General features: G+C 38.7%; 1 protein-coding gene across 1 annotated transcript in view; it reads right to left on the bottom strand.

Annotated features, from left to right (window-relative positions):
• The window catches only part of LOC115866007 (uncharacterized), a gene marked incomplete at its 5' end in the record, with an annotated part of 195,538 nt that overhangs the window by 108,575 nt on the left and 59,352 nt on the right, over positions 1-27,611 (bottom strand). The window contains 1 exon segment of the mRNA XM_060307858.1: positions 223-357. Coding sequence (XP_060163841.1) covers positions 223-357 — 135 coding nt within the window.

The following is a 27,611-nucleotide window of genomic DNA, read 5'->3' as shown; positions in this document are numbered from 1 at the left end:
AGAATTTTAGAGCAACAAGTAATGTGTTTCAAGGAATTTTCTATTTTACTATGTAATTTATAATTACGCAATATGAAAACTAGTATGCTTGTCTATGATTACATTCTCTTTAAATGGCAAGGTATAGAAAGAAACACACTAATACTACTTCTTTTCCAGTTTTATATAATATAACAAAACTTGAAATATTAGTAATAGAATGCTGATAAAATGAGAACTAACCTTGAGATGAGAGTGATGAGGATTTAGCTTCATCACTCCTTGAGGCACAAATGTTTTTCTCTGTTTCTTTCTCTGAAAGGCCAGCTGTGTTATCGACACCTGATTCTGCTTTCTCTGCTTCAGCCATTAAACAAACTGGAAATTCAGGGGGAAGCTGAATACACCTTTCATGGTTTTCTTGATCATCCAAATGTAGAGGAAGTTTAATTACCTATTAAAAGATAGACCTGTTATTGAAACTGTTGAAAATATTACACACACAGCTAATTATTTCTCTAGAACAAGGATATAATTTGCAAAATCCAAAAGGTCAACGATGAATTCAATTTTTCTAAAACTTCTATTTGTTTTTGTTTGGTTTCATTATAAAAAAATGCATTTTTTGTATTAACAGGTTTACATACAATGTCATTGCTCTATATATTTATTAGTTTCTTTGTTTTATCTTATCATTTCTTTATATTTTTCTTCCAAATAACACTGTGTGTCTAACATTCATGCTGGAATAAAATTAGCAAATATTTATTTACTAGCAAGTATTTACTATCTTCAAGAAACAATATTTTAAGTTCAAAAATAAATGATCAGATGGTAGAATCTAGTGGTGAATATAAGGGTGCTCAATATGCAATTTTTTCAACTTTTCTCTATGCTTAAGATGTTAATAATAAAATGCTTGGTAGAAATAATCAATGACACAGGAAATGAAGTATTCAGGAAAGTGAGGGATTGATAGAAAAGGTTTTCTAGGAAAAAGTTAAAGGCTACCTTCCTTACATAATTTTCCGTCTTACATTCTTTCACACCCACTCTGGGGGTTGAATCAGAAAAACTTCCAGTCTCCTCCTTAAAGTTCAGGGTTATTAGCCTGAGTTCTACCCCTAGTAACACATGAGGTCATGGCTGAGGCACACACCCTAGCTCTGCCAGCCCCTCTGACTGTGGCAGTTTCCTTCCTCCAACAGACACGGAGGGAAATGATCAGGACTTTACTTGTTTCCTCTAATCTCTAAGTCTGCATTGCAAAACCACTTTTCTGTTCCAATATCTACCTTATCTACTTTATCTACTTTATCTTTCTTTTCTCTTCCCAACCTCAAGTTATTCTTCTCCTAAAAGGACTACTCACAATTAACTTGTTCAGAAATGTTTGCATTTGAGAAAACTCACATCAGAAAAATCCACATATTTCACAATTGCACAAGGAGGAAAATAGGGTTTCAAGACAAAAATTTTTCATTTTCATCCTTGTGAAAGAAAAGCATCTACATTCGTACTTATTCTGCCTTACAATCAGAAAATCATACATCTTGAATAATAGTACTATTCTCATTAGTAGGACTCACTACCCCTCCCCAACTCCTTATGAAATGTACACAGGGAGAAAACTTCTGTTATTGTCTATCAAATAAGAAAGCTAGTGTACAATTATGTCCATTTGTAATGGATAAAAGCCAGACAGACTGAAAAAAAATCAAACATACAGGTAAGGAAGAAAATAAATCATAGCATTTTATGATACAAGCACCCCAGAAAAATAACATAAACAGGTAGAACAAATTTGGACATTTAAGACAAAAATAATTTGACTAAAAATGTGTTGGAATGCTTTATATTTCATGTATGCTGTCGTTTTCTTTTTTGGATCCTCCAAGGTGGTGGCCTAAAATGAATTTACACAACAGCATTTCTGCTAAAAGACTTGGTTAGAAAATAGAATGCCAAACCTATACCAATAAATGATGTGTGACCAAGTGGTTTTTTTTTTTTAATTTTTTATGTAAACTAGGCAGCTTACATTGAAGCCATGTGTATGGCAAAGAGAGCTTTCTGATGGCCACTTTCATCCTGTGGAAATGTGGGTCATTGGGTATCTGTTGTTGGTCTCATCAAATAAATGTCAAGCATGCAGAAGGCAGAGACCACATCTATCTCTTCATATCCCTGGAACAAGCAATGCTCAACACACAACAGAAGCTCAATAAGAACTTTCAATAAAGAAATATATCCCCCGTCCCATGTCGGTGAGAGCAGTCTGCTCCAGTAGCAACAGACTGTAAACTGAGAAATCAGGGGACTTGGATGGCTGTCCAGACTTATTTATAACATAGACGTCTGGATTAAATTATCCTTAAGATTTCTAACTCTAGAATTTTACCCCTTGTTTGTAGACATAAATTTAATCTGCATTATGAGAAATCAGTATTAAGATGTAATTACTTTTATAGGTTTTGATACTGGAATTTTCAATATCATGAAAGGAAGCTAAAGGCTAAAAAGAAGCAGCTTTGGAAAATGTTTTAATTCTTTTTCCCATTCACAAAATCATATTGCAAACCTGAAAGTAGAGATTGCACAGCCAGTGGTCCAGGTCCAAGCAAATCAAATCTTCAATTTTCCTGAAGTTGTCGAGTTTCTGGTCATAATGTCCTCGGAGAAGTGGACACTTGAATTTTCCCTCCACTACATCCAAACTGCTATCATACAAAGGGAAAGTTGTCCAGCCCACAACTTGGTGGAGACAAGCAAATTTCCCAAGAAGGAGAATGAGTTCAAACAAGAAAGCGGCACCAGGTTTCACATCCTTCTTAGACGGGAGTACCTAGGACAGACATTAGGACAGGGGAAGATCACGATGCTTGTATTTAGAAACACATCACAGTCAGTGATGCCCACAGATAATTTAGAGTTTAAGAGTTGGTTTGTACTTTTACTGTTTGCTCTTAAAAACTCACCATTGGGTGCACTCACATAAATAAATGTTCCAGCGCAAGGTAATTGAGCAAACATACCACCATGAAAATATGACCCCAAAAAACAAGATAAATTTGACCCTGCCAGTTCAAGACTCTGCCCTTTACGAGCTTTAGGACTCAAACTTGTAATATGTTAACTAAAGTGGTATACTGTATTGTTGCTTGAGCTGGTACCTCTTTGTATAACTATTTCTATCTTTTGTCTTATTGCTTTACTTGCCTGTCATTCATCTTTGTAGCATTCAGGTAACCAGCACAAGTGCTTTGAACAGAAGAAATGCTTTTCTTAACCAAAAAAAAAATGGTTGAACAAACTATCACACTCCAGAGAAACTAATCCTGGCATAATGATAGTCTGAATTAACTATTACAAGGTCTACCTCTTCAAAGAAATATAGTGTCCCATTTAATTTTGTGACTACTCTGTATATTTCAGTTGACACTATAATGCACATCACTGTATAAGCAATTTGTCAGTGCTAAGTAAATAGTGTTAGGCATATAGATGGATAGAATGATCAGATTGACCAAGCCATTGTTCACATCCCCAGACTAGAGATGGAGGCTATTCTCCAGCCTTTAAAAAAATTTTTAGGAAAGTGCAAGACATGAATAATCTTTTTTTAAAATAGAGTATAGCCTTCGTTTTTTTTTTTAATTCTGTGTGAATAATTATAAATGGACAAAGACAGGGACCTGCCTAAGATTATTTTATAACAATACATTTAACCAAAATTATGTAGGCATATTTTATATGATTTATATAAATACTCCAAGACTTAGTTTATGTTTAAAATGAAGCAGAAGCATCTGTTGAAAAATGCCATAACCCTGTGGCAGCCGCTACTAAACCATTAACAGGATCAGGTTTCATTTAAACCAGATTTACCATTTTCTACAACAGCCCATGGGAGAGCTAAAAACATTATGCACAAATTACAGACAAAAGAGATTCTTAATCAAGCCATACTTTTCATTTGGTTAGATGGCTGTGAGTAACCCTCGTGATAAGAGAATAAAAGCTAAATGAGAAGGAGGAGGAAAAATGGGGTCAGAAACCTGTTTCTGACCATCGTTTAAAAATAAAGCTGAACTGCTGCTATTACAGTCATTTCATCAATTTTTGTCTCTGCCTTTAGAAGTGAAAACTAATGTCCCTCTTATACTAACCTGATCTTACTCAGTGATATGTTCAAAATATCAATAGATTAAGAAGTTGACCAGTACTGACCCAATTCTATCATTAAGTTTCCTGTGGTCTTAGGCAAGTCACTTCTCTTTTTGTATCTAAGTTTCCATGCATTCAAATTTCCTCATCCATGAAAAAAAGAATATAAGCATCTTCCTCACAGAGTTGATGCAATTATCAATTTGGATAACAAATATTAAAATGTTCATTAAAATGTACGTAAATATTATTATTATTAATCTTATGACTTTATCCCAACTATTTCTATGCCTTAGATTATAGTTTATTTTAATAAAGAAGAACAGAACATTTTAAGGTTGAAGATCCTCTTTAAATACGTAAAACACTAGTACCATTTTGTGCATGAGAAACAGTTCAAGGCTACCAAACATAACCCAGTAACACCAGGCAGCACTGTGTCACCTGGAACAATGTAAATTAGAAGCCAGTCTTTAGGCACAAAAGGATCTTCACTTCAGCCTATTTCACAAGATAGAGGTGTCACACGCAATTACCCTGACAGCCCCCCCAAAAAATAAGTATTTGAACAAGACAAAACCTAGTCACTGATATTGACTGAAAAGGAGGGTAAGAGCCATATGTTATCAAACAGAGGAATTTATCTGACAACACTTGTCTGATTTATTCTTTTAGTGCCTTTCCCTTGCTGTATGTTGTAGGAGAGATCTTTTGCCCTGTAATGTGTAGGTTGGGACTCATTTTTTTCCTCTCTGGCAAGAAAGGATCACTAAGTTTCATTGTACGTCCCAGAGGAAGCTTTCCGCAAACCTCAGTATTTCCATAGCTGTCCCATGATGTGATGTTTCCATAGTTTTCTGTAGCTTTGTAATTGAATGCTATATAATAAAGGAAATAAATGGATCAGTCTCCTCCCAACTACCAATGCTATCTCATCATCAAAGTCCTGGTAACTGGAGGTCATAATTTCTTCGGAGTAGCTTTATTTTCTGAGTGCCATGAAGGGCATTCTTTTTTGAGGGAAGAGACATTAGAGAGCTGAATTTCATTGCATAACATAAGGGTAATGCGTTTGATCTTCCATATCAAAGAAGGTGAATGTGAAAGGAGAGTGGAGAACAAGCAGAAAAGAAAGAAACAAGAATTTTGAAGGCTGAGGTCTGTACGGAGGATTGGAAGAGAAAGCAAAATTCCTTCCACTTGGACACCAAATACTTTTAAATTGAAGCAACTCAGAAAGGATTAAGGAAGTCTTACAAAATGATGAAAATGCGTATTGACGAAGTATTTTTCAATTGTCTGGATTTTCTGAAATATTTGGAAAGATTATTGTTTTCATACTCAGAAAAAAGTTGACAAAGTAATTTCAAAAACAGAAGGTTTTCAAAGTTCTGCTTCTCGTTATGATGAAGATGGTCATAAATGACCATAATTCTTACTGTAACAAGGAAAAAACTCCAGGTAAATTACAAAATTACATATATTTTAAACACCTTGGGAAGCTGAGACATGAAGCTAAGGGGAAACTAAATCTCAGAGAGCATAACCCCTTCATATATGAGTTAAGACTAGAGGTAGCTTTTTTTTTTTATCTTTATTGGAGTATAATTGCTTTACCATGGTGTGTTAGTTTCTGCTTTACAACAAAGTGAATCAGTTATACATACACATATATTCCCATATCTCTTCCCTCTTGCATCTCCCTCCCTCCCACCATCCCTATCCCACCCCTCCAGGCAGTCACAAAGCACCAAGCTGATCTCCCTGTGCTATGCGGCTGCTTCCCAACAGCCATCCACCCCACGCTTGGTAGTGTATATATGTCCATGCCTCACTCGCGCTTTGTCACAGCTTACCCTTCCCCCTCCCCATATTCTCAAGTCCATTCTCTAGTAGGTCTCTGTCTTTATTCCTGTCTTACCCCTGGGTTCTTCATGACATTTTTTTTCTTAAATTCCATATATATGTGTTAGCATATGGTATTTGTCTTTCTCTTACTTCCCTCTGCATGACAGACTCTAGGTCTATCCACCTCATTACAAATAGCTCAATTTCGTTTCTTTTTATGGCTGAGTAATATTCCATTGTATATATGTGCCACATCTTCTTTATCCATTCATCTGATGATGGACACTTAGATTGTTTCCATCTCCGGGCTATTGTAAATAGAGCTGCAATGAACATTTTGGTACATGCCTCTTTTTGAATTATGGTTTTCTCAGGGTATATGCCCAGTAGTGGGATTGCTGGGTCATATGGTAGTTCCATTTGTAGTTTTTTTAGGAACCTCCATACTATTCTCCACAGTGGCTGTATCAGTTTACATTCCCAACAACAGTGCAAGAAGGTCCTCTTTTCTCCACACCCTCTCCAGCATTTATTGTTTCCAGATTTTTTGATGATGGCCATTCTGACCGGTGTGAGATGATATCTCATTGTAGTTTTGATTTGCATTTCTCTAATGATTAATGATGTTGAGCATTCTTTCATGTGTTTGTTGGCAGTCTGTATATCTTCTTTGGAGAAATGTCTATTTAGGTCTTCTGCCCACTTTTGGATTGGGTTGTTTGCTTTTTGTTACTGAGCTGCATGAGCTGCTTGTATATTTTGGAGATTAATCCCTTGTCAGCTGCTTCATTTGCAAATATTTTCTCCCATTCTGAGGGTTGTCTTTTGGTCTTGTTTATGGTTTCCTTTGCTGTGCAAAAGCTTCGAAGTTTCACTAGGTCCCATTTGTTATTTTTGTTTTTATTTCCGTTTCTTTAGGAGGTGGGTCAAAAAGGATCTTGCTGTGATTTAGATCATAGACTGTTCTGCCTATGTTTTCCTCTAAGAGTTTGATAGTTGCTGGCCTTACACTTAGGTCTTTAATCCATTTTGAGCTTACTTTTGTGTATGGTGTTAGGGAGTGATCTAATCTCATACTTTTATATGTACCTGTCCAGTTTTCCCAGAACCACTTATTGAAGAGGCTGTCCTTTCTCCACTGTACATTCCTGCCTCGTTTATCAAAGATAAGGTGACCATATGTGCATGGGTTTATCTCTGGGCTTTCTATCCTGTTCCATTGATCTATCTTTCTGTTTTTGTGCCATTATCACACTGTCTTGATTACTGTAGCTTTGTAGTATAGTCTGAAGTCAGGGAGCCTGATTCCTCCAGCTCCGTTTTTCATTCTCAAGATTGCTTTGGCTATTCGGGGTCTTTTGTGTTTCCATACAAATTGCAAAATTCTTTGTTCTAGTTCTGTGAAAAATGCCAGTGGTAGTTTGATAGGGATTGCATTGAATCTGTAGATTGCTTTGGGTAGTAGAGTCATTTTCACAATGTTGATTCTGCCAATCCAAGAACATGGTATATCTCTCCATCTATTTGTATCATCTTTAATTTCTTTCATCAGTGTCTTATAATTTTCTGCATACAGGTCTTTTGTCTCCTTAGGTAGGTTTGTTCCTAGATATTTTATTCTTTTTGTTGCAATGGTAAATGGGAGTGTTTTCTTGATTTCATTTTCAGATTTTTCATCATTAGTGTATAGGAATGCCAGAGATTTCTGTGCATTAATTTTGTATCCTGCTACTTTACCAAATTCATTGATTAGCTCCAGTAGTTTTCTGGTAGCATGTTTAGGATTCTCTATGTATAGTATCATGTCATCTGCAAACAGTGACAGCTTTACTTCTTCTTTTCCAATTTGGATTCCTTTTATTTCCTTTTCTTCTCGGATTGCTGTGGCTAAAACTTCCAAAACTATGTTGAATAAGAGTGGTGAGAGTGGGCAACCTTGTCTTCTTCCTGATCTTAGTGGAAATGCTTTCAGTTTTTCACCATTGAGGACAATGTTGGCTGTGGGTTTGTCATATATGGCCTTTATTATGTTTAGGTAAGTTCCGTCTATGCCTACTGTCTGGAGGGTTTTTATCATAAATGGGTGTTGAATTCTGTCGAAAACTTTCTCTGCATCTATTGAGATGATCATATGGTTTTTCTCCTTCAATTTGTTAATATGGTGTATCACATTGATTGATTTGCATATATTGAAGAATCCTTGCATTCCTGGAATAAACCCCACTTGATTATGGTGTATGATCCGTTTAATGTGCTTTTGGGTTCTGTTTGCTAGTATTTTGTTGAGGATTTTTGCATCTATGTTCATCAGTGATATTGGCCTGTAGTTTTCTTTCTTTGTGACATCCTTGTCTGGTTTCGGTATCAGGGTGATGGTGGCCTCGTAGAATGAGTTTGGGAGTGTTCCTCCCTCTGCTATATTTTGGAAGAGTTTGAGAAGGATAGGTGTTAGCTCTTCTCTAAATGTTTGATAGAATTCGCCTGTGAAGCCATCTGGTCCTGGGCTTTTGTTTGTTGGAAGATTTTTAATCACAGTTTCAATTTCAGTGCTTGTGATTGGTCTGTTCATATTTTCTATTTCTTCCTGATTCAGTCTTGGCAGGTTGTGCATTTCTAAGAATTTGTCCATTTCTTCCAGGTTGTCCATTTTATTGGCATAGAGTTGCTTGTAGTAATCTCTCATGATCTTTTGTATTTCTGCTGTGTCAGTTGTTACTTCTCCTTTTTCATTTCTAATTCTATTGATTTGAGTCTTCTCCCTTTTTTTCTTGATGAGTCTGGCTAATGGTTTATCAATTTTGTTTACCTTCTCAAAGAACCAGCTTTTAGTTTTATTGATCTTTGCTATCGTTTCCTTCATTTCTTTTTCATTTATTTCTGATCTGATTTTTATGATTTCTTTCCTTCTGCTAACTTTGGGTTTTTTTTGTTCTTCTTTCTCTAATTGCTTTAGGTGCAAGGTTAGGTTGTTTATTCGAGATGTTTCCTGTTTCATAAGGTAGGATTGTATTTCTATGAACTTCCCTCTTAGAACTGCTTTTCCTGCATCCCATAGATTTGGAGTCATCGTGTCTCCATTGTCATTTGTTTCCAGGTATTTTTTTATTTCCTCTTTGATTTCATCAGTGATCACTTCGTTATTAAGTAGTGTATTGTTTAGCTTCCATGTGTTTGTATTTTTTACAGATTTTTTTCCTGTAATTGATATCTAGTCTCATAGCATTGTGTTCGGAAAAGATACTTGATACGATTTCAATTTTCTTAAATTTACCAAGCCTTGATTTGTGACCCAAGATATGATCTATCCTGGAGAATGTTCCATGAGCACTTGAGAAAAATGTGTATTCTGTTGTTTTTGGATGGAATGTCCTATAAATAACAATTAAATCCATCTTGTTTAATGTATCATTTAAAGCTTGTGTTTCCTTATTTATTTTCATTTTGGATGATCTGTCCATTGGTTTAAGTGGGGTATTAAAGTTCCCTACTATGAATGTGTTACTGTCGACTTCCCCTTTTATGGCTGTTAGTATTTGCCTTATGTATTGAGGTGCTCCTATGCTGGGTGCATAAATATTAACAATTGTTATATTTTCTTCTTGGATTGATCCCTTGACCATTATGTAGTGTCCTTCTTTGTCTCTTCTAATAGTCTTTATTTTAAAGTCTATTTTGTCTGATATGAAAATTGCTACTCCAGCTTTCTTTTGGTTTCCATTTGCATGAAATATCTTTTTCCATCCCCTTACTTTCAGTCTGTATGTGTCTCTAGGTCTAAAGTGGGTCTCTTGTAGACAGCAAATATATGGGTCTTGTTTGTGTATCCATTAAGCCAATCTGTGTCTTTTGGTGGGAGCATTTAGTCCATTTACATTTAAGGTAATTATCGATATGTATGTTCCTATTCCCATTTTCTTAATTGTTTTGGGTTCATTATTGTAGGTCTTTTCCTTCTCTTGTGTTTCTTGCCTAGAGAAGTTCCTTTAGCAGTTGTTGTAGAGCTGGTTTGGTGGTGCTGATCTCTCTCAGTTTTTGCTTGTCTGTAAAGATTTTAATTTCTCCATCAAATCTGAATGAGATCCTTGCTAGGTAGAGTAATCTTGGTGGCAGGTTTTCCTCCTTCATCACTTTAAATATGTCCTGCCAGTCCCTTCTGGCTTGCAGAGTTTCTGCTGAAAGATCAGCTGTTAACCTTATGGGGATTCCCTTGTGTGTTATTTGTTGTTCTTCCCTTGCTGCTTTTAATATGTTTTCTTTGTATTTAATTTTTGACAGTTTGAATAATATGTGTCTTGGCGTATTTCTCCTTGGATTTATCCTGTATGGGACTCTCTGTGCTTCCTAGACTTGATTAACTATTTCCTTTTCCACATAAGGGAAGTTTTCAACTATAATCTCTTCAAATATTTTTCCAGTCCCTTTCTTTTTCTCTTCTTCTTCTGGAAGCCCTATAATTTGAACGTTGGTGCGTTTAATGTTGTCCCAGAGGTCTCTGAGACTGTCCTCAGTTCTTTTCATTCTTTTTTCTTTATTCTGCTCGCAGTAGTTATTTCCACTATTTTATCTTCCAGGTCACTTATCCATTTTTCTGCCTCAGTTATTCTGCTATTGATCTCATTTAGAGTATTTTTAATTTCATTTATTGTGTTGTTCATCATTGTTTGTTTCATCTTTAGTTCTTCTAGGTCCTTGTTAAATGTTTCTTGCATTTTGTCTATTCTATTTCCAAGATTTTGGATCATCTTTACTATCATTATTCTGAATTCTTTTTCAGGTAGACTGCCTATTTCCTCTTCATTTGTTAGGTCTGGTGGGTTTTTATCTTGTTCCTTCATCTACTGTGTGTTTTTCTGTCTTTTCATTTTGCTTATCTTACTGTGTTTGGGGTCTCCTTTTTGCACGCTGCAGTTCGTAGTTCCCGTTGTTTTCGGTGTCTGTCCCCAGTGGCTAGGGTTGGTTCAGTGGGTCGTGTAGGCTTCCTGGTGGAGGGGACTAGTGCCTGTGGTCCGGTGGATGAGGCTGGATCTTGTCTTTCTGGTGGGCAGCTCCACGTGGTGTATTTTGGGGTGTCTGTGGACTTATTATGATTTTAGGCAGCCTCTCTGCTAATGGTTGGGGTTGTGTTCCTGTCTTGCTAGTTGTTTGGCATAGGATGTCCAGCACTGTAGCTTGCTGGTCGTTGAGTGAAGCTGGATGCTGGTGTTGAGATGGAGATCTCTGGGAGATTTTCGCCATTTGATATTATGTGGAGCTGGGAGGTCTCTTGTGAACCAGTGTCGTGAAGTTGGCTCTCCCACCTCAGAGGCACAGCACTGACTCCTGGCTGTAGCAACAAGAGCCTTTCGTCCACACGGCTAAAAAGAGGAAAAGGGGAAAAAATCATAAATCTTGTTCTCAAAGTCCACCTCCTCAGTTTGGGATGATTCATTGTCTATTGATGTATTCCACAGATGCAGGTGCATCAAGTTGATTGTGGAGCTTTAATCTGCTGCTTCTGAGGCTGCTGGGAGAGATTTCCCCTTCTCCTCTTTGTTCTCACAGCTCCCGGGTCTCAGCTTTGGATCTAGCCACGCCTCTGCGTGTAGGTCACCGGAGGGCGTCTGTTCTTTGCTCAGACAGGACGGGGTTAAAGGAGCCAATGATTCGGGGGCTCTGGCTCACTCAGGCTGGGGGAAGGGAGTGGCACGGAATGTGGGGTGGGCCTGCGGTGGCAGAGGCCAGCATAACATTGCACCAGTCTGAGGCGCGCCGTGCGTTCTCCTGAGGGAGTTGTCCCTGGATCCTGGGACCCTGGCAGTGGTGGGCTGCACAGGCTCTCCGGAAGTGGGGTGTGGAGAGTGACCTGTGCTCACACACAGGCTTCTTGGCGGCGGCGGCAGCAGCCTTAGCGTCTCCTGCCCGTCTCTGGGGTCCGCGCTTTTAGCCGCGGCTCGCGTCCGTCTCTGGAGCTCCTTTAAGCAGCGCTCTGAATCCCCTCTCCTCGCACAACAGGAAACAGAGGGAAGAAAAAGTCTCTTGCCTCTTCAGCAGCTCTAGACTTTTCCCCGGACTCCCTCCCGGCCAGCCGTGGCACACTAACCCCCTTCAGGCTGTGTTCACGCCGTCAGTCCTCTCCCTGCGCTCCGACCGAAGCCCGAGCCTCAGCTTGCAGCCCCGCCCGCCCCGGCAGGTGAGCAGACAAGCCTCTCGGGCTGGTGAGTGCCGGTCGGCCCCGATCCTCTGTGCAGGAATCTCTCCGCTTTGCCCTCCGCACCCCTGTTGCTACGCTCTCCTCCGCGGCTCCGAAGCTTCCCCCCCTCCGCCACCCGCAGTCTCCACCCAAGAAGGGGCTTCCTAGTGTGTGGACACCTTTACCTCCTTCACAGCTCCCTCCCACTGGTGCAGGTCCCGTCCCTATCCTTTTGTCTCTGTTTATTCTTTTTTCTTTTGCCCTACCCAAGTACGTGGGGGGTTTCTTGCCTTTTGGGAGGTCTGATGTCTTCTGCCAGCGTTCAGTAGGTGTTCTGTAGGAGTTGTTCCACATGTAGATGTATTTCTGGTGTATCTGTGGGGAGGAAGGTGATCTCCGTGTCTTACTCTTCCGCCATCTTCCCGGAAGCCTCTAGAGGTAGCTTTACTCTCAGGGAACGGGTGAAGGAGTAGATCTGTCATTGGGTGAGAGACTTTGTAGGTAAAAGGAGAAACTGGCTAAAATTTTAACAGTCTTGGACTAATGTGGAAGGTCGAATACACATGAGCCCCAGACACCGAATGAGTCCTTACTATTTACAAATTCTCAATTTTAGGACTCTTATTCAGCAGCATGTGAGCAATTGGGTTCAGGCTGAAAGTCAAAAAGAGACCTTCCATGGCACAGAAATCTCAAGGCAGGGCTAGGGAGCAGAGTGGTTATGTGTTGCTTGGATACCAAGCCCAGCTGGAAGGAGGGATCTTTCACACCTGAAAACTTTTAAAACCAGTGGTGAATTAAAACTAATCAAAGCCACAACCTATCCCCAACTTAGCTTAACTCTAATCAGAAAGATCACTCTAGCTGCCTGACAGAGGCTGCTTTTTTTGTGCGGGGTAAATATTTTCTACTTCAGTCTTTACAAATTCATTTATACACAATATCTGGCATACAATACACAACTATGAGACATCCATAGAAGAAGGGAAATGTGATGCACAGATAAAAGAGAGCAGTCAATGGAAACTGACCCACGGATGACTCAGATGTTAGACTTAACAAACAAATACTTTAAACAATCATTATAATTAGAATAAAGAAATAAGGAGAAAGATGGAAATAACCGGGGGAGGGAAGAAAATTTCAAGAGTGAACTTTAAAAATGTTTAGGGTACTTGAAATGAAAAATTCATTGAATGGGCTTAACAGTAGAAATGGACATGGCAGAAAAGGATAGATGACCTCTAGCAGAGGCCAGTAGGAAAGTTCCAACTGAAGCACAAAGGCAAAAATAATGAAAAAAGGGGGGAAAAAAACCCCCCAACTGATCAGAGCATGTAAGATGTGTGGGACAGTAATAAACAATCTAAACACATGTAATTGGAGTCCTAAAAGGAAAAGAGAAAGACAATGGTGCAGAAAAACATGTGAAGAGATAGCAGCTGAGAATTTTCCACAACTGATGAAAGACATCAACCCACGAAACCAGGGAATTCAGAAAATCCCAAAAAGAAAAAGGAAAAAGGAAACCTGGGCATATCATAGTCAAACCAATAAAATCAAAGATAAAACCTTAAAAATAAAGGGCTACCTATGATATTTAACAGAAAAGTTCATTATTGAATGTCAAAGGGTCATACTTTCCTTATCATGAAATCCAGAATTAATATAAAAATATTATCTATCATATGGAAAATTCTACTTCCTTTTTTTGTCCAGCTTTTTTGCCCTGCAACTCTGATCATAAAAAGTTACTTTTATCTCTGGCAGTGAACAAAATGTTACCAGAAACTTTGGTTCAGTATAAGCTCTACTTTTCCTCCTTGGTAGGCTGTTTCTTGCCTGACATCATATCGTCACTTTATATTTATCATAAAACTTAAAATTCTTCAGCATTGCATTAAAGACCCTAATGCTACCTCACTACAATCTAACTTTCTAGTTTTATTTTCTGTTAAACCTATAGTTAAATATATGTTAAAATATGTAATACATAAACATGCAAATTAAATATGGTCAAATTTATTGACAATATATCTGTCTGCCTCTCTCTCTCTCTCTCTCTCTCTCTCTCTCTCTCTCACACACACACACACACAACACACACACACACACACACACACAGAGTCTACCATTTTCTCATGACAGCCTCTTCATCAGGACATACCTCTTCCTCCCCCAAGTTTTGCTCATTATAACCAAAGAATCTCGTGTCTTCAGTCTGGACAATATCTTTTAGGGCATAATTTCTAATCTCCAGGCTTTCAAACAGAAGTACAGGCAGAGATACTGGTGAGGCCCAGACATGAATTTGGAGACTTAAATGTTTTCATAACAATTACTAAGATATTCTAAGCTTTTTGAAGTTCTTAAAACTTAAAATTATAACAGTATTAACAAAAGACCTCAGTGACCTCAGAAAAGGGCACTTTAAAAATTTTGTTGAGGAGTACAGACTATCTAATTAAAATACTGATTGTACATAGGCCACATAATTTAAGAAGCACTGTTATATTCAGTCCCTTGCTCACTTAGAAATCTTTTCTGTACTACAGGGGATAGTTCAGTCTCTATCTGAACCCTACACTGATAGGAATGTTTGCCAATTCATAAGGTAAACCAATTCCTTGTGAACAGCTATTTATTAGAAAGCTTCACTCCCTCCTCAGCAGTTATGGTGTCATAAGTGCTGTTCATCAAATATTTCCAGCTCTTCACCTTCTAAGCGTATAGTAGGATTGCATGTCCAAGCCCCGTTGTGGTTGGGTGGGCCCTTTGACTAGTTCTGGACAAGGACCTCTGAGTGGACAGAATATGTGTCACTTCTAGGCCAGGGCACTTATTATTGGTTCTAGATTCTCCAGAGTTTTCTTTCATTTTTCTCCTTTGCTACCTTGACCAGTGACCAGTCTTTGACTTAGAATTAGAATGGGTAAAGCAGAGCCCCTAGCTGTCCTGAAGTAGACACATAGCTTGGGTGAAAAATAAGCTTCTGTTGAATTAAGCCACTGAAATACTGGGGGGTTTTGTTACCATAAAATAACCAAGATAATATTGACTGACTGCTCCTGCTTTGTATTGGCTCACATCCAGTCTTAGCTGTTCTATAAACATGATTATTATACCACAGTAGCTTCAGAGCCATATTCTAAGTCATTGGATATAACGTCGAAAACCTAGCGGTTCTTTGCCAGCGTCATGATAAAACCAACTGTAGAGGAAAACGCAAATACTCACGTAATCTGCACTACAGTGGATAAACAGAATACCCAACAGTGCTTCAGTTGTTTGTGGTAAGACTACAGTGACGCTGCTTGGATATTCTTTGGTTGGAATTCCTATAAATGCATCTTAAATGCTTTTGACTTCATATATAGTTTACCTCAGTCCTAATTGTTCAATCCTGCCGTGTTTAATTGCTTCTCTGATTTAAAAGGGAAGCTGTATGTCCTCATGGGTTAAAAGCATGGGCTTTGGCATCAGACAAATGTTAAGATCAAATCCCAATGTAACACTCCAGTAAGTAACCTATCATTTTGGGACGGATCTTTGTTTCACCATTTATGAAGTGCTGGTGGTGGAGGTGGAAGGTGTGGGAAAGGAAGGACAGTGGTGATGAAGGGAAGGTGGCAATTTGGGAGAATGGGAAATGAACAAAATGGTGTCTTCTGGGACTAATATTCTGTAGGGAATAAGCATAGTTAAGGAATTAAATAAATATACTTAATTTGCATTAGAAAATAGCAAAGTGTTCTTTCTGAGGCAAACAACTCTGGACAGATGACCGGGAATTGAAGCCACAGCACAGTGTAATCCAGGTTATCCAGTGAGAGTTTAATAATACCATTATTTTCCTTTCCATTCCCTTAGCCAAGATAAATAAACAGACATATTAGCTCTAATTCCCAGTCTTTCTGCTGCGGGATGAAAGAAAGTAATTATTCTTGGAAACTTATCTTGGTCTAGGGATCAAGGACAGAGGGTGGTAACAGCTATAACTATCATAGCTTCTGAATAGAAGAGGAGAGAAAACCTTACACCTACACCGTTGGAAAACCAGTGTTCTCATGTGCAAATGTAACAGTTCCAGTTCCCTGTTTTAGAAATTAATTTTTTGAGTTCCTTAAACCTAACAGTAGAGCATCAGCCATTAACATGTATCAAAAGCTTACTAAATGCAAGGTACTTTTTAAATCACTTTATCCTTATGAACACAATCACCACAGTAATCCTATGAAGTTGATTCTATTATAGCTCCATTTGACCAATGACACAACTGAGGCAAAGAGAGCTGGCCCAAGGTCACACAGAAAATAGGTGTAGAGGGTAGAGCTGGGATTTGATTCCTGGCCATGTGCTCCAGAGCCATTCATGCCATGCTTCCGAAATGTTGGAGGTGAACATCAGACAGCCTACCTTGGATTCCTGATGAAGAAGCTTAAGACCATCCCTCTACACCCTATTTCCTGCTTCTCCTTATACAGGCTGAGGAGCTGGGCTCCTTCCCACATTTCTCTGTATTCAGCCTGTTCTCTCCTTAATTGCTCCCACTGAGTTCAGGCACCAAAAGTAGACACAGAACTTACCAAGAGAAAACATCTCCAACAAAACTCCATCATTAGCATCCCGAAAAACTCCATCATCCAGCATCCTTAAAGAATGAACCTCTCTGACTATATACACATATATATGCATAAAACCGAATCACATTGCTGTACACCTAAAACTAACACAACATTGTAAATCAACTGTACTTTAATAAAAAGTAAAATAAATTTTTAAAAAATGAGTCTTTCTGAGGGCTAGATTCATCAGATAGCTTACAAATTAGTAAATCTGAATAAAAATCTTCCTAAAATGAGGGCACAAGTCTATGATCTCTCAAACTTACAGTCCCTGAATTGAATTTTGTGATTTCTCAACAAAGAATTTAATTATTTAAGAAACCTCTACAATCATACGATGATGTCCTCGAGGACGTCATCTAGCAGTCACCCAAATTTGATTTGTGTAAGAATTTTACCCAAAGGAGTTTATTAAAAATGCAGATTTCTAGGCCCATTCTCATCCTTTAGTCAGTAAGCCTGGGGTGAAGCTCAGGAATTTGAATTTCTACAGGCATGTCTAGGTAATGGTGATTCACGTGGTCCTTCAGACCACACTTTGAGAATCATCGTCCAATATGGATGCCAAGACAAGACAGGTTTGTGTGTCCTTGATCATATGTCTAATTGACTTCATAGCTTAGGGCAGCCACATTTCTGTCTAAAATCAAACTGATTCATACCTGAATAATTACTGGCTAAAAAATATGGCCTTTCCACCATTTTCCATCAAACATGACTGAAATCAAGAGGAAATATATGGCATGTCACCTCGTTACATCGCAATTCCATTACCTGACCTCAACCTCAATGTGTCATAACTCATCTCTTCACATGCTACTCAAATGTTCAACTAAGAATATTTCACTCTAGGGAGATGGCAAAATCTAATTGAATATTTTAATTTAGAAAATTCAGTTCTGGGATTTCTCCCCCTACCCCCCCCCTTTTTTTTCTTTTTCTGAAGTGAAAACAAAAGTTGAATTTTCAGTTTTTCCTTGTTAGGCAAAAGATAGATTTTTCCCTTCTTTGTCCCTGAGAGTTGAAGACACTGGGGAAAAATTGGGCACAGCCCATTACTTTTACAAACCCCAGTGACTGAGCCTCAATGCACAAAAAGATGGCATTTCTGAACATCTGCAGCATGATTAGATCAAAGACCAACAAATTAACCACAAATGGTTTTACAAGGAACAGGCAAATACATCATTTGGAAAGGATAAAACTTTTGGCAATAATTGCTAATCAGCACTTTCCCTTTGGGAAACCCACATTGTACCAAAGATATCTGGCAATGTATTAACGCCTGTGCAGCGTTTTACATTTTACAAAGCTCTTACATGCACAATATAACATTTGATCTGCGTGTCAATGTAGTTAATATTAGCCCATTTTACAGGTGATTGAAAACAAGCTTTTAAAAAGTAATGATTTGTTCATGTTTTCCCAGCTACTAAATTATCGATTTGACTATGTCAAAAGCCATATCCAACTTCAGGACTTCCCTCTGTTCATTCATTCATTCAGTCAGTCATTCATTCACACACCTTTATTAAATGCCCATTTGTACTTAAGCACCATTTTTGGCACTAAGGATAAAAAAAAATTAAATCAGCTCTTCTTCTTGAGCTACAATCTGGTAGTGGAGGGGATAAGCAATAAACAAATAAGACAATATCAATAGTGATAAATGCTCTAATTTATCACTAGTGATATCGAAACAATAAAAATAAATTAGAGACGTACTAGAAAATGACCAGAGGAGGAGCTATTCTGTTAAGAAAATGTTGTCTCGGGAAGGGACACTTAACCTGGGACCAGCAGTGTCAAGGTTTGAGGAGGAACCCCACTAGGCAGGAAGCCACAACTAACGCAGCCTTGTAATAAGAATGAGCTTGGTCTGTTCAAAGAACAGAAAGTGAGTCTCAAATGAAATACAAAAGCAGAAAAGTCACATGAAATAAATTAGAAAGGGGGATAGAGGCCCGATCACGTAGGGCTTGGAGGCCCAGGTAAGGAATTTGGATTTTATTCTAAATGTAATGGAGAGCTACTAGGAGAGCTTAAGCAGAGGCTTGACATGCTCTGATTGGCAGTTTACTAGATTGACCTTTATTGGTCCTTGAGTTTAGTGATTTTTTGTTTGTTTGAACCCGAATTCTTTTCCTGCCACCACTATAAGCTTTGAGAGCCCCGTCAGTTCAAAGTCATTGAGTACTGCTTGGTACACCTATGAGGCAGATGGATAGGAAAAGATAGCCAGCCCTGTTCTTTGCAATTACCAGGCCATGTGACCTTGGAGAAATTCTTTACCCTAGTCAGCCCTTTGCGACTTCACTCGACGTTCATGGGAGAATTAGTGCCTTAAAAGTCATTGTAAAGCATTTTGTATAGATGTTGAAATATTAAAACCTATTCCCTCTGAATGTGAGTGAGTTCAAATATAGAAGCAAGTTCCTCCTCTTTAGAGAATTCAAAATGATTTGATTGTTGAATTGCATGCAAAGTGAACAAGAACGACTATTTTGTAACTAGGGCATTCTTAACCCTGAATAAATCAGATGTGAACAGATGTAGAGAACAGACACAAAGGACAAAGTTGGATTTATGGCATTTTGAAAGCAGTTCCAATAAAATAAAGAATGTTAATCTGCATAAAACACCAAAAGTTTTAAAAAGTTAAAACATTTTTCAACTATAAAGTAGAAATCAGTTGTCTATTTGAAGTCTGAAATGTGAGTCTTCTGAATTTTTAGATCTATTCATTCATTTAAAAATATTTATTAAGACAGCCACAGTTCTAGGTGCCAGAGATTCAGCAGTGAACAAAATAGACCCCAGTTCTTGCGCTCAAGAAGCTTACATTTTAGTGCTGGCAAATACGTTTGAGGGACCACCTGTCAATATTATGTAATACGGCAGCCTCATTCCCGAATGAGACTGGTAAAAATGACTTGATTATTGAATTGAATGCAGAGTGAACGACAACTACTAATTGGTAACTAGGGCACTCAACTCTGAGTAAATCAGATGTGAACAGATGTAGAAAACCGACACAAAGGACAGAAGAAGAGACAGAAAGAGCGAGGGATTTGGCTTTAGAAATGGAAATAAACCTGGTAAAAATACAAAGAAAAATTACAGGAATCGATGAGTAGTTTACAGATTTGAAAAACCAACATATCAGTTCTTGCCATTTTCTGTAGGGTAGTTTGTGAACCTCGGTGTTTGGACTGTGGGCTCCAATCTCAGCTTCAAACTTCTGGTCCAGTTCTCATCTCTAAAACCTCAGTTTCTCTAATCTGCAAAATGGGATTAACAATAGATTGCTCTGTGTGAAATCTGTACTGATCGTGTGTATTAAACACATAGTGATGAAACTGGCACAGTTCAGGCACTCAATACACATTATTCTTCCTCTCTGCCAGAGACTATGAGACAATGAGAGCATGACTTTTTGCACTGATGGCCCTGAAACCCCTCACATCACTCAGTAACAAGAAGTAGAGGCAAAAAAGCATCCAATAAATTTAATGGAAACTGAGTTTTCTTAGAGGGAGAAATCAAGAATGGATTAACTGATACTTCTTGAAGGCATGTTTTGGAGGGCTGGAGAAATCTAACAGAGAGAGGGAAAAGAAGAGAACATGCTACATGGAGAATTATTATTATAATGAAAAACTAATTATAGCCACCAGTTACTTCCTACATGCAACCCACTATGCTAAGCAATCTATACATCACATTATTTAATGCTCAGAAAGTCTCTATGAATAAGGTAACAGATTCCCATTTTACAAATGAAGGAACTGAGGCGAGGGAGATTACGTAATTTTCCTAAAGCGATGAATACAAAGTAAGTAGCAGAAGCAGACCACTGTTAAAAACAGCATATGCCCAGGGACCACTCACACCACTCAGGAGAAGCCATTTACAATCAGGACTCTCACAAGTCTGGGGGAATCCTTGACCAGCGGAAGTGACCATTTCAAATACTGACCCAAAGGGCTTCCTCCACTGACATAATGGCAAACTTTTTAAAGCCACATGATATAATATACTCCAGGGCTATTCACTATGAATGGTAATAATCAATAAAAGCAATCAAGCTCTAGTTTTCCTAAGACCACTCCTTCCAAGGAGTTATTAAAATCATTTCAATTCTTTGATATTAAATGTCACACAGAAAATAACCTCTTGCAAAATGTTGGGTTCATCATATTTTAAGAATTAATACTTTAGGTCATTTTAATCAGTTTCTGATATATGCAGTTTTCAGAAAGCACTTCAGGGAAGAACACTGGGGCCGTGACTAATAATGACAAGAATATGAACTATATTCTTCATATACATATTGGAATCAGAACATTACTGAAGTACTTTACCATCTTAAGTATTTAGGAAGCTTTAAATAAAAAATAAATTTGCCTATTTCACTGAAATTGAGCATCCTTTTTTCAGGCATAAAACTTCAAACTTATTAATTTCATGGCTATATTTTAAAATGGGTGCCAGTACCAGCTAGATGACTGCATGATAAGTGTCTTAAAAGTTCAAGAAAAGGCACTAAATTTTTCACAGTATTTGTGTTTCATTCTCAGTGTAATAAAAATATGCCACCCTTTTAATAATGAATAATAGATTCTCAGTTTGATTTACCTGCATGGATTAAATGTCATGTTTGAAAAGTTGCTATTTTATTCATATTGGATTTCCCTCCAGTAAAACAAAAATGGTGCCCATCTACTACTATAATAATGATACCTTGCCACGCTGATGTATAAATAGTAACTGGTTGATATACTTCTTAAAATTCTATAGAACCATGAAAGAGTCCGATAACACAGTGAGTTTAAGTCAGGTTTTCTCTGGAGCTTCTGAGGTGCCTATATGTGCCATTCAATTAGCCAAAACCCACTACAGTAGGGGAGCCTTATTTCTTTTTTTCTTTTTGGCTGTGCTGTACAGCATGTGGGATCTTGGTTCCCCAACCAGGGATCGAACCCGCGTCCCCTGCATTGGAAGCGCGGAGTCTTAACCACTGGATTGCCAGGGAAGTCCCTAGTCCTTATTTCAATGATGCCAAATTTACGTATTGAATTCTAAAAGGTTGAAGCAAATTGTTGCTTCTTCTTTCCCACTGAATAAAAGGACAATTCATTGTCACCAGTCCTTCATGAGCCCCTCTATTACTTTTTCAGGACCACCATAGCAAAGTACTACTGACTGGATGACTTTAACAATAAGAATTTATTTTCTCACAGTTCTGGAACTGGACATCCAAGATCAAGGTGTCGGCAGGATTGGTTTCTTCTGAGGCCTCTCTCCTTGGTTTGTCTCCCTGTGTCCCCACATGGTCTTCCCTCTGTGTGTGTCTGTGTCAATCTCCTCTTCTTTAAGGACACAAGTCAGATTAGATTAGGGCCCACCCCAATGTCCTCATTTTAACCTTACCTCTTTAAAGACCCTGTCTCCAAACTTAGTCACATTCTGAGGTACTGGGATTTAGGGCCTCAGCCTATGAATTTGGGGGGAACACAGTTCAGTCCATAACAGCCCCCCTATTTATCCACTTCCATCTCCCACATCTCCTTTTTCACATACACGCAGCATAACTAAAGGACAAGACATTGCACACAGGACTCAAATGCCTTTTGGGTGAACCAACTCTGAATTTAGACACATAACGATTCTTTTTCCTTAAGCACACGAGGTTATATTTGCAGAAGCTACCCAAGCAATTTAAAAAGACAGCCCTGACTTTATTTCTTCAACTCTCGATATAGTTCTTGGTCACAGAAGGGACTAAATAAGTTCTTCAGTTATCTATTGCTGCATAACAAACTACTCCAAAATTCAGTGACTTGAAACGACATTTTTCTATATCTCCCCATCACGTAGATCAGAAAATCAGAGATGAGTCAGCAGAGTAGCTCATCTGCTCCATGGGGCATTGGCTGGGGCCACTTGGTGCCACTCTTCTATTACCTGTATTTTTTCCCTAAGTTTGAAGTGATTATGTATTTATTAATCAACTCCACTTCTCCTTTGCATAGTTAGACAGCTATGACTAATAAAGTGAAGGTAAGTGTGAACTCAGTTAATGTGGTCCCAGAACAGGAGCACGTGCTTGTTGAGAAACTATACTTTTACTTGTAGTTTTTTTAATTCTCTGATTTTCTTAACAAAGAGCTTAAGTTGTCTTCTGTAATCAGAAAGGCCAATACAGCTATTTTTCACTTGAAAGTATCAAAAATCATCTGGAGAAATATAAAAAATCATCATATTTGAACATCTCCATCTTACAATACAGGAAAATGGATGTTAAAGTGTGGAAATGTTTGGGACAAAGTCCAAATGATAGTATCAGAAGTAGGACCGTGGGTGTTTGGAGGGCTATTACCTTGGGCTTACCAATCGATATATCTGCTGCCTCACTTGGAGGTTTATCAAACCCTATAAGCAAACTTTTCACCTTAACCTTCAATTGTTTGCCTCCTGGTCCAGCTTGATACCAAAGAGAAGCCACCTTTGATGCTATAACATTGTACCCTCATTCCAAGCTCCATTAAGAATGTAACCTTACAGACGTCTAATGCAGACATTTCCTCAGCAGACTCAGTGTTTCTCCTGTAACGAAGACTTGCCCTTTCATTTGGGCAATACCTTCTCTGTCCTTCCTGTCTGTGTAGGAATAGCTGACATCTCTCCTCGGTTAACATTGGTAAGATGTCCTGCACTCTCAAACAACCATATGAAGCCAGCTTCTCCTGTTCATGGAGAAATGACCCTGTCTTAGGCTTGTACGTGAAAAGAAATGATGTAAATATCTTAGATGCCCCTATATCAGTTACATACAAAAGCACATCTGTGTTTTTGTGTGTGTATTCCTATTCCTATTGGAAAATGACATTTCTTTAAACCTTGCTGCTGTACCTGTCAGTCTCCCACAGACTGCTAGCAGAGTGGCTGGCAGGCAGAATTGTGTGGTTAGTGGAAAAAGTTGCCAGAACCCAGTGGAATGAACAGAACTTTGAGCAACAGCATTTTCATTCTGAAATCAAACAGCGTCAGATGACTTCTCTTTCCTGTCAAGTTCTAGAGTGCTTTTCTTGTTTTTGTTTTTGTCCTGAATTTTTTGTACTTTTCTTACATGCACTGAATGTGGAACACCCTAGTAGATTTCTCTGGGGATCCAGGATTTTGCTAGGTGATACCAAGGGATGGATATAATTCAGTGGCATTTTCTCAGGCTCTTAAAGAATACATTTTCCTTGGCTGTGGCGGGAAGTAATTATTTTGGTTTGTTTGCTTCTGACACAGGGAAAGAAAATTTGGGGTTGTTATTTCACCTATTCCAAGATACTTTTTGTTCTGTTTGGCAGGAAGGGGAAAATGCCTTTCAGTGTTTGAGGAACAACTGGCCTCTGCTTTCTCCTACGGACTTGATGCGCTTTTCAACACTGTGAACAGTTTTGGGCAACATCCGTCTCTTAGTGGTTTTGCTCCCTGTCCCTGAAGACATTCTTTTTACTTTTATTTTTAATTTATTAAGTTTTTTTGCGGTACATGGGCCTCTCACTGCTGTGGCCTCTCCCATTGCGGAGCACAGGCTCCGGACCCGCAGGCTCAGCGGCCATGGCTCACGGGCCCAGCCGCTCCGCTGCAGGTGGGATCCTCCCGGACCAGGGCACAAACCCGTGTCCCCTGCATCGGCAGGCGGACTCTCAACCACTGCGCCGCCAGGGAAGCCCCTGAAGACATTCTTGATGCAGCTCTTCATCCTCTAATCCCTCCTGGCATTCAACCTGTAGCACTCTCTGTTAAGATTATTCATCAACATGCATGGAATATGCTCAAAGCTAACATAGCAATATACGTGGCTTCTGCACTCAGAGTTCACGCCTCTATGGGGGGAGCTGGGAATGGGCATCTAAACCAATAATAACAATAAAAAGAACATTATATAGTGCTTTTCAATGTAAAAGAGCTATTTATGCAGATGGCTCTAGATAGCAAGCTCTTCGAATGCTATATTTGGTAGCCTAGCTCCAAGATTTAAAATGGTAGGTGCTTAATTAAAATGTACCAAAAGAATGTAGTTGCCCATTAAATACAGATTAGACCTTTTTTAAAATTATTAACTAAAATCTTAGCTAGCACCACATTCCTGAAATTTCTCTGATATAAGTAGTGAAAACCAAGATATCATGTCAGGGGCTGAATTACATCTGCTGCCCTCGTGTCACTTGTCCTCAAAGTCTAGTTCTATGGGGACAGTGGGCTCCCCCAGGGGGTAAGTCCTCTCCATACCCACCCCTGACTAACGCCTCTCACATGTATCTCACACATCTTAACAAGGTGTTTGGGATCATTTGTTAGAGAAGAAATTGTTAACCACCATTGTTCTCAAGCAAAGGTTAATTCAAAAGTTGTTCAAGATATAAGCATTCATCATATATATTAAAATGAAAGTCCCCTGGTAAGCATTTATGGGCTTCTCCATCAAAGAGACAGAATAATTATAACAATAATAACTACAGAAGCTTCTGAATTCTTACTATGTATTGACAGTGTGTATTTCCACAATCATCTCAGTCATTTTTTGTAATGCTTCTGATAGGCAGATATTTTTATTCCCATTTCACAGATGAGCCAACTGAGGCTCGGTTCCTCAGTGAGTCTTGTCAGCTCGGGAGCCTTGTGCTACCTACACTGATGCTTACAATGTTTGTCTTATTCCTTCAAATTAATAGTGTAAAAAGCAATTCTATATTTTCAAACAGTCCATCCTCATGTCTGGCATCTAATGCACCAGCACACAGTAAGGGTTCTGGGACTAACCCAGCCCCTTCCTTTCTTCTCCTTGGGCTGGAGTTCCCTGTCTTTATCAGTCTGGTGCTGATGCCCCAGAGAAAGCCAAGCTTATCCTCTCTCCTTCCAAAGGTGACTTGAAGATCTTGGACCCCCTCTTCTCATCCCTGCATCCAGGAACACTCTCTAATCTTACCTCCCCCTTCCTCTCTCGCCCAGCACTGTCTCCTCCAGATTCTCTTTGCTTGGTAAACACATACCCCTATATCCATAATCTATTCTCTTAACAACCTCCAACATTTCTTCTTACCTAAATCTGGGTTCTCACCTAAAATCAGTGTCCCTGGCTGCCTACAAATGTATATGCATACCGCACATAAAATACACACGTTAGTGACCTCTTGTCATGTAAGTCCTGAAAAGGTGAAGAATTATACCAAGGATCCACAGTAATGATCTGATAAAGAAGGATGGCATTCCATTTTACCCAGGACTAAGGGTGTCCATGTACCGACCACAACACAGTGCTTGGCTCATACTGAGTGCTTATTGGGTATTTGCTTAATGAATGAATGAAATCCTTTCTGTTTACTACACAAAACTGAGTACCTAAAACCATCTCTAGAGGTGAAAAGCTGGACAGATAGGAGGAGATAGTGGTACGTGTGCAAAAAGACCAGCTTACCACATAAAGGCTTTCGTGGAAATACAGCCCCACATCATAAAAATTTCCATCATGCCTCACTGGGTGTGTTCTGGTCTTCAGCTGCTCCGTCAGGCACCACGGCAAGACACGGCCACCTGGTCGACCAAGCAGGGACACTTTGAGGAAGTAGGAGCCTTGGGGAGCCTTGGGGAGCCTTATGCATTTCATCTGTATTTGAAGAGGCTGAGGTGACCGACTCTGCTCAACCCAAAGAAAAGACAGGTTTCTTGAATTTCTTGAATGATGCAGGAACTGGGGAAAACCACACAATTAGCCACAGTGTGCTTCTCAGGGAGGGAAAAATAGACAATTATTTTTACTCAACCTGTAATTGTCAGGTATTAGCCGTGATAACAGAGGAGGACACACGACATGTAATTATGGGGTCAAAAGGCAAGCCTACCGATTATGCGAGGGAAAGTTGAGCCAGTTTTTAAGTGTGGTATGTTAATGATCTGTGACATCAGAAACCATTCATCTATTATAATAAGATAGAATGAACAGGAACCAACACTTCTAAAAACCACACAGTGGGCCTCTTAAGATACCTGGGATGGGTGAACATGGGCAGTAAGCTTGAAAAGTGACATCCCTTACCTCTCATACTAATCACAGACCATGGACCCCATTGATTAGTGATGTGCAAAACAGGTCAGACTAACACCTCACCTGATCAAATACTTGTATTTAATTTGAACATGAGGTCACCTTGCCCCACAGGCTTCAAGTGAGATTCAAAAAATAAAGAAAGAAGAGCATTTCTATGTGCTTTAACCTAAAACTTGGCATAAATTGCATGTAACTGAAGTATATGATTGAAGAATATTTTACAGGACATTTGAATTTCTTTGCTTACCTTCAGCTGGGACAAATAGGCCATTCATTTTTGTTAAATGTTGAAAAGTAGGTACAAGTTGATAAGGTTTTTAGTAGACTATTGTTTCAGAATACACAAAAATTAAACTGGGATTATTAATAACTCAAATGTCAGAAAGTCATGTTTTCTACCCTAATAGTCTTCAGAATAATTTGACCTTGAAAAATTCTCTATTACATCATGCTTTAAACAAAATTAATGTCATTTTTGGAATCAGGTTACTCTCCTAACTACCTGTGTTGGTAGCACCACCCATTAATCTGCAGTTAACAGTAAGCCCTTTTTAATCCTGCCTAGACTTTACTTTGTGAGAGATAATATATATTTCCATATAGACAGTATGCTTCTGGGATCAAATCACAGTTAAACCAACAGTGAAAGTTGCTAAACTTCTTTTGTTTCTTCATACAACTCAGACTTAAACACTAATCAGAATAACAATTATTT

The sequence above is a fragment of the Globicephala melas genome, chromosome 11, assembly GCF_963455315.2.
Source record: "Globicephala melas chromosome 11, mGloMel1.2, whole genome shotgun sequence".
NCBI classification, from domain to species: Eukaryota; Metazoa; Chordata; class Mammalia; order Artiodactyla; family Delphinidae; genus Globicephala; species Globicephala melas.
This window is presented reverse-complemented; position numbering and strand designations above follow the sequence as displayed.